General features: G+C 57.1%; 1 protein-coding gene across 1 annotated transcript; it reads left to right on the top strand.

Annotated features, from left to right (window-relative positions):
• The first annotated feature begins 746 nt into the window (after positions 1-746).
• On the top strand, positions 747-2,531 carry CEBPA (CCAAT enhancer binding protein alpha). The gene is made up of 2 exons (XM_029074652.2): positions 747-1,620; positions 1,711-2,531. The coding sequence occupies exons 1-2, from the start codon at positions 1,031-1,033 to the stop codon at positions 2,204-2,206; spliced, it is 1,086 nt and encodes a 361-aa protein (XP_028930485.1). The 5' UTR covers positions 747-1,030; the 3' UTR covers positions 2,207-2,531.
• Positions 2,532-8,174: the final 5,643 nt, after the last annotated feature.

Genomic DNA, 8,174 nt, shown 5'->3' with positions numbered 1-8,174 from the left:
TATAGTAAGCGCTTCACAAACACCATACTAATTATTATTATTCTTATTCTTATTTGGGGGTTTCTTTCCAGGAAGGGTCCCCTCATTCATGATTATTAGTACTGGGTTTTTTTTTTTCCAGGAAGGGTTCATTCGTTCACTCCATCGTATTTCCCGAGCGCTTACTGCGTGCGGAGCACTGCCCTAAGCCCTTGGAAAGTACACAGAGAAGCAGCGTAGCTCAGTGGAGAGAGCCCGGGCTTGGAAGTCAGAGGTCATGGGTGCGAATCCCGGCTCTGCCACTTGTCAGCTGTGTGACTGTGGGCAAGTCACTTAGCTGCTCTGTGCCTCAGTTCCCTCATCTGGAAAATGGGGAGGGAGACTGTGAGCCCCACCTGATGACCCCGTATCTACCCCAGCAGTGCTGTGCACAGAGTGAGCGCTTAACGAATCCCAACATTATGATTATTTTTATAAAGGCCCGCTCGTCCTTCCCCTGCGCTCGCCTCTCCTCTTGCCCGAAACGTCGTTCCCGGTGTGGGGGAGAAGGGGGGACGGGGGAGGGGGTCCGGCCGGGGAGAGGGGAGAGAGAGGCAGGGTCCCGGGGTGAAGCAATCCGACAAGCACTAAGACCCAGGGCGCCGGAGCGGGCGCCGCCGGGGGTGGCCAAAGGGGCCCAGGCGGCGTTTTGGACACTAGGGGGCGATGTCCGGCTCGGGTCGGCGAGCGTATATATACCGGCCCGGACACCCCGCAAAGGCATTAAGCGATTTCGGGGCGCAGGGAAAGGGGTGGTGCTCGGAAGGAGGCCCCGGGAGCAGGCACGGGAGCAGGCACGGGAGCAGGAGCAAGAGCAGGAGCAGGAGCGGGAGCAGGCCGGGCCCAAGGAGGAGCCCGAGGCCCCGGAGACGGAGCCGGCCGGTCCTGCGTCGCCCGCGGCTCCTCCCCGCCGTCCCGGGCCGGGGCGCGGGGGACTGGCTGTCCGCGCCCGGCCGGACCCCGGCGGCCGCCTCCCCTCCGCTCACCATGCCCGGCAGATTTTAGCCGCCCCATGGAGCAAGCCAACTTCTACGAGGTCGAGTCCCGGCCCCCGATGAGCAGCCACCTCCCCGGCCACCTCCAGAGCCCCCCGCACCAGCCCAGCAGCGTCGCCTTCGGCTACCCCCGGGAGGCCGCGGTCCCGCCCCAGCCCCCGGCGACACCTGCCGCCGCCGCCGCCGCCGCCGCCGCCGAGCAGCTGGGCGACATCTGCGAGAACGAGAACTCCATCGACATCAGCGCCTACATCGACCCGGCCGCCTTCAACGACGAGTTCCTGGCCGACCTGTTCCAGCACAGCAAGCAGCAGGAGAAGGCCAAGGCCATCCTGGCCGGGGGCGACTTCGACTACCCGGCCCACGCGCACCTGGCCGGCCACGCCATGCACGGCCCGCACGGGCCGCACGGACCGCACGGCCCGGGGGGCCACCCGCAGATCTACGGCTGCCTGGCCGCGGGCTACCTGGACGGCAAGCTCGACCCCCTGTACGAGCGCATCCCGGCGCCCGGGCTGCGCCCCTTGGTCATCAAGCAGGAGCCCCGGGAAGAGGACGAGGCCAAGCAGGCGGCCCTGTCCGCCCTCTACCCCTACCCGCCGCCCCCGCAGCCGCCGCCGCCGCCCCCGCAGCCGCAGCAGCCCCCGCAGCAGCAGCAGCAGCCGCCGCCCCCCCCGCAGCCGCAGCAGCCGCAGCAGCCGCCGCCCCCGCACCACCCGCACCACCCGCACCACCCGCACCCCCACCCGGCCTCGCACCTCCAGTACCAGATCGCCCACTGCGCCCAGACCACCATGCACCTGCAGCCCGGGCACCCCACGCCCCCGCCCACCCCCGTGCCCAGCCCTCACCACCATCCCCACCACCCCCAGCACCAGAACAGTCTGCCCCCCGGAGGGGGACTCAAGATGATGCCCACGGACCACCGGGGCAAGTCGAAAAAGTCCGTGGATAAGAGCAGCAGCGAGTACCGCGTGCGCCGCGAGCGCAACAACATCGCGGTGCGCAAGAGCCGGGACAAGGCCAAGCAGCGCAATGTGGAGACCCAGCAAAAGGTGCTGGAGCTCACCAATGACAATGACCGGCTGCGAAAGCGGGTGGAACAGCTCACCCGGGAGCTGGACACGCTGCGGGGCATCTTCCGCCAGCTGCCCGAGAGCTCCCTGGTCAAAGCCATGGGCAACTGCGCGTGAAGCACCTTCTCCCTCCCTCCTCTCGACGCCCCCTGCCCCGCACCGCCGTCTGGCCTTCTCCTCCCCCGCAGCGCTCGCTCGGGGAACCGTGCGGAGGCGCTTTGGAACCGGGAAGGGGGAGAGGGAGGCGTGGAAAGAGAGGGTTTGCTTCTATCTTTCTTTTTTTCTCTTTTTTTGTCTGGGTCATCATTTTGTATCAGACTGATTCCGGGACAGCCCGAGACGGAACAAGGACCGTCTGGTGCCCTATCCGACCACCTGCTGGGTTTGGTGCCGCCCCCCTTCCTCCCCCCCCAACCTTTTTCCTCCCCCCCCAACCTTTCTCCTCCCCCCCCAACCTTTCTCCTCCCCCCCAACCTTTCTCCTCCCCCCAACCTTTCTCCTCCCTCCAACCTTTCTCCTCCCCATCCTTCCGCCCCCCTCCACTCCCCACCTCGCCCTCCCCAGGCCTCGAACCTCTCTGTGTGCGTCTCAGATTTGGGTTTGTGTTCGATTCCCTCTTTTTTGCTGATTGGAAGTCTGAGAAGAGGAGGAGGCGGGGGAAAAAGAAAGGATTAAAAAAAAGGGGGGGTGTTGAGGAAAAGAGGGAACCCCAGGAGCCAGGCAGCTGTAGTATTAAATCAACCCGTGCCTTAGGAGCGGCCCGTATAAGCTGAAACTCGAGTATTCTAAGTATCTACAAGGATAGAGCAAGCAAACTATGTTGTGCCTTTGCCTTTTGTTGTCCTCTCCCGCACACCCCTCTCCCTTCCTCCACCTCCAAGCCGGTCCTTGCCCCCCTCTCCTCTACCCCCCCCCCCACTGCTGCACTGTGTCTAGATGAAATAGTGGGGGGCGTGCAGAAAAAGCAAGGTGTAGGTGTTCCCAGGATTCGCCTGGGATTGGATCTTGGCCAGGCGTTGAGGGAAGGATGTGCTAGGCCTTGCCCCTTCCTCCTATCTTTGGCTCCGGGGACGCCTGACCCAAGGAGTGCCTGGAGGTGGGAAGCAGGGAGAGAGGCAGGTAAGGGAACGAGAAGGGAAGGGCATGGAGTGGAGGGGCACAAGTAGCAGGAAAACCGAAAGGGAGACGCGCGTTGGGTTATTCAGGTGCAATTAAAATCATCCCGAGGAAGACGGGAAAAAAAAGGCAAAACAAAAACCTCCCACCCAAAACACCGTAGTAGACTTTGGGCTTTTTATCTGTTGCTGCACTCGTCGATTTGTGTGAGGGGTTGGGGTGTCTTTCTGACTCTCCACTGCTCTCCCTTCTCCTCCCCACCTCCGGACGGGGCCTTAGCGGAGTCAGGGCACTCTAATTCTTTTTGGGAGAAGGTTTGGGGAGCTGAATCACCAGGTTCGTCTTTCTCCGCCCTATCTATCCTCTAAGTTCTCGGTCACCCCACATGTCCAGGTCAGGGAAGGGGCTGGCACAGTGTGAAGGAGTCGGGGCCGGTGGGCTGTCGAGAGTGGGGGTAGAGGAGAAGAGTCGGCAGGTCCCAGTTTCCATCGTCTCCTTGGGGTGGGAGAACCGAGCAAAATTCAGAGCAGCAGCAACAACGTCTGTACTGTATGTTAATGACATCGCGATAATACAAAGCACAATGAATAAATACCGAACCGAGGCGGGTATTTACAAGAAGCTTTCCAAGTATTTCGCTTTATCGACTGATATTAACACCCGTAGCCGAGCCTTTCTCTGTTCCAGCGGTGCCTTGTGCAATGTGAATGTGTCTCCCTCCGATGTATGCTAATACCACGTTTTATTGTTATTGTGTTTTTTTTTTTTTTTGCTCACATCCTTGCCATGACGGGACTTCGTTAACAGAGGAAAAAATTGCTCACGAGCGGCAGTTTTCTTTCCTTTTTTCTTCCGCTTCCTTTGAGGCGATAAGCTAAAAACCTCTCCCTTTTGCCCCCCACCCCCGGCTTCCATCTCTGCCCCTGTGTCTCTGGGGCTCGACCTCCGGATTCAGGAGGGTTGTGGGAGAGGGAAGGATGCCTCGCTTCATGGTAGCCCTCCCCCCCCCCCCGCCCCCCGTTAGCCGTTGGAGGGTTTGGTGAGAGGGAAATCTCCGGATTTTTACCGGAGATCATTCAAAGCATACAACCGAGAAGAGACAGGCCTGCATACACTGGTGTCGCCCCTCAGCCGGAGTCCCCTCCCCCTCATATTAAAATCTATAGCTTTAACCATAATGATAATAATCACACGATATTTTTTTTTTAAAAAGTCAAACCAACACAAGTAAAGAGATTCAATTCGAAATCCTACTAATTTGAGTGGGGGAAGTGGAAGGCTTTTGTGGGTGAGAGTATTTTATTTTTAAGTGTGATACATGGAAATCTCGTGTTGCGTGTTTATTATATATATATATATAAATATATATAAATATATATTAAAATGGAGTTTGGTGTATTTTTAAAACCAGAAAAATCTACGGCACATATAAAGTTTGTCAAAAGTCCTGGTCACGTTCATAAATAAACGATACGTATTCTGTTCTCGAGTCTTTCTCTGGTCTTACTTTCTCCCCTCTTCTTTTTATCTGATCTATAGGTGATTCGGGCAGGAGTGGTGGGTGTGAAGAGGGAGGTGTCTTCTCATTACCCCAATTTAAAGAGGTTTATTTTTGGTCGTTTGGAGTTCTCGGTGTCATTCTTCGCCTGTATTTCAAGACCGATAAGTCATCAAGATTGAATGCCTGGCAGAGGTAATGAGGAGAGCGGCGAGGTCACCGCTATAGGGAAAACAAACATGGGAAGCAGTCAAAACAAAAATAGAAGGTACCGCGGGTGCTTCTGCCGAAAGAGAGAAAACGCGCATCTCACGGAGGGGATGTATTTTTGGATGGTCTTTCCCAGAGAGCGCTGGGCCTTTTCAGAACCAATCTCACATTATTCGGGTCAATTCATTGTTTCTGCCTTGGGTTTTCTCTCCCCGCTCCCATCCCGCTCATCGCCTTTGTCTGACCCCGGACCCCTGGAAGGGTAAATGAAGGAGATTTGGAGGTCTTGCTGGAGAAAATGGAAGCTCTTCCTAAGTGGGGTGAACTTTTGGGTCGCCGTCGCTCCAGAGGAAAAAGAAATATCCATCCCTCTCTCGAGTTGCGTGGGAAAGGTTGGGGGGTGGGGGTGGGGGGCGGGGGGTCCTGATGTGATTGTTGGCGAAGGAGCCCTGCCCGGCAGCGGAAGAATGATTATTTTGGGGGTCCCTCCTGCAAACAACCCGGGGAAACTCAGCCTTCTTTCAGTTTCGATGGGGAGCTGGAAGCAGGCCTCGGGGCCCGACCGTTCCTCGCTCGCCCTTCACCAGAGGAGAGATCTGGGGGGGCGGTGGCCGAGAAGCGAGGACCGGGCGTACCTCTGCCTGGAAGGGAAGCGAGGTTGGGGAATTCCTCGGACTCTCTGCCTCCTCCCCAGAGCAGCCCCCTCGGCCCTTCTGCAGCGACCCTCTCCCTACCCTACCGCCCCCTTCTCTCCGGGTCTTCATCCCTTGCGGAGCTCTGCGTTTTGGAATGACGGACCGGAGGTTGGCTGATGCTTTCTTGGGGAGGGGGTGAGATTGGAGGGGCCGTTTGTCACCCACTCCCTGGGTGAGAGTCCCAGGTCCGAGCCCTCGAGGGGCAGGAAGGCAGAGGCCCGAGAAGGATCTTCAGGAAGGATTTCTTCTTCCAAATTTCATCGCCTCCCAGACCACGTTCAAGGCTCGGCCCCTCTCCCGCACCCCCCCCCATCATATGGAACCTCAGAGAGCCCCCCTTCCCTTGACTGTCTCCGGGACGCCTGCCCGGTCGGGGGCCTGGGCCTGGGAGGGAGGTTTGGAGGGGAGCTGGTGGTGCCATCCAATGGTCCTGCCAGTTTGCGAACGGCCTAGGGGGATCGACCGGGTGGATGGGCCCAGCCCCTCCCTCCCCGCCCGCCTCCTTCCCCTTTCTCCTCTCCCCTCCGCCCCCCTCCCCGGGAATAGCAGAGAGGGGTCGCATGCAAGTTCAGCACCGCCGGGGGAGGGAGAGACAGAGATATCAACGTCACGGGGAGGAAGTGGGAGCTGCAGAAGTATGAGAAATAATAATAACCACCGTCCCGGGAAGGGGCGGGGGGGGGAGCTGGTTTTTGTGTGTATGTGTGTGAGTGTGTGTGTTGGGTGGGGGGCGGGTGCACAAGACGCCTCGGACCGTGAATAGCGACAGGGTGCTTTAAGTGAGAACAATAAAGACAACAATGCAGCAGATAAATTGGAGAATAAAAAACCTATCGCAGTTCAACGGGTTTGAACTGGAATATACACCCCTGCCCGGATGCACTCATCCCTATCTCGGGATGGGGGTGTCAGGATGACTTTGTTGGGGGGGTGAGGGCGGGGGCGAGGAAAGGTAGATCCGCGATTTGTCCCAACCTGACCGGGGACAGACAGTTTATTTATTTATTTATTTTTACCTTGGATGGGCGCTGATGACGTGGGGGGACTTGCAACGAGGCAAGGTATTGCATCAAATGATGGTGCCGCCGCTTTGCCCCCTGCGGTAAATAGGGTCCGGCCGCCCCCTGCCCCCTCCCCTGGTCCGGACTGTCCAGGCCGAGCGCCGCTCCCCAGCTGTGAGCGTCCTGCAGCTGCTTTCAGCGGTGGCCGGGGCCGGGACCTCCTTTGCTTTTTGCTTTCCGTCGACTCCCAGCTAAACTCCAGCCGAAGAGAAAAGGGGAAGGGACGAGGCCGGCACCGGGGAGCAAACCGTCCAAAGACTCGCCCCCCGGCCTCTGCTTTGGAAGGGGCGCAGGGTGGGGGGACGGTGGGACGACTCCCAAATGACCCAGACGTGAAGGCGCTACGAGCCGAAACACCAAAGTCCCCAACTCCAGAGCTGCGGCTTGGCTCGCTTCGCTGAAGAAAGCAATGACATTTTGAAAACGATGTCTAGTTGTTTTTTTGTTTTTTTGTTTTTCGCTAAAACGATGCCTTGAACAGGCGAGTGGCCACCCCCGCACCCACCCCCACTTTTAAAGCTCAGAGCGTTTTTTACTGAAAATTAATTTTAGGTCACCGTTTTAATTCACTTGATAACTGATAATACGTCCAGTAAGATGCAGCTTTTTTTTTTTTGCTTTTTTTGGTGCCTTGGCACGTCTGTCTTTAGAATTCTCTGAGGACGCCGTCGAATCCACTCTACCTGGAGTTAAAATTATTTAGGAAGCACAGCACTGGCTGATCAGGTTTCACCAGGTCATGACTATCTAAAAGCAGATTTTCTGGAAAGTTTTCAGTAACAAGCTGAGCTACGCTCTTCTCGATTACAAACTTCCTAAAAATGAAAGAAGTGTGTAAGTGTGTGTGTGTGTGTGTGTGTGTGTGAGTATGTGAGTGTGTGTGTGTTTCCAGGTTAGGTAGCGTTCCCGCGTTCGATCCGCCCATCTCGACCGAGATATTTTCAAGTATATTTTCTTTTCTCTAGAAGGTAAGTTGGAAAGCCCATTTAGCCAAAAGCCGGTGAAGGCAGCCTCAGTCTCTCTGCCTCCCCCCTCCCGCCCCCTCCCCAAATTTCCCCAGTCCCCCCATCACACGCCCACCGGACTCTCCCGCCCAGGACCCAAGAGGCCAAATACATGTGAAGTCGGTTCCGAATGGCAATTTGAACTCAGCGGTAGGGTAGTGGCAAGCTGACGATTTTCCCGAGCAGGTCTCAGCTTGCTGAACATTTATAAAAACCGATACAGAGTTCAACCGTAATTCCAGTTTTTCTTGTTCAAGAGATAATATGCATGAGTTTCCCTCAGCGCCCCCAAGAGCCTCCTGGTGAATCAGAAGTGTGGTGGAAAAGGGGGAAGGGGGAGAATGAAACTCTGGTATTTTCTCTTATTTTTTTCCCGTCTTAATTCTTTAGCTTCGATTTCCTCTTTTTCTCTCCCCCACACGAAAGAGAAGCCTCTCGCTGAACTCTCTTGTCGCTGCAGCTGGCAGGGGCGGGCTAGCTTGGCTGGGGAGGGGGCGAAGG

This window comes from Ornithorhynchus anatinus, chromosome 11, assembly GCF_004115215.2.
Source record: "Ornithorhynchus anatinus isolate Pmale09 chromosome 11, mOrnAna1.pri.v4, whole genome shotgun sequence".
Taxonomy (NCBI): domain Eukaryota; kingdom Metazoa; phylum Chordata; class Mammalia; order Monotremata; family Ornithorhynchidae; genus Ornithorhynchus; species Ornithorhynchus anatinus.
Note: the sequence above shows the minus strand (reverse complement) of the source record. Positions and strands in the feature narration are given on the sequence as shown.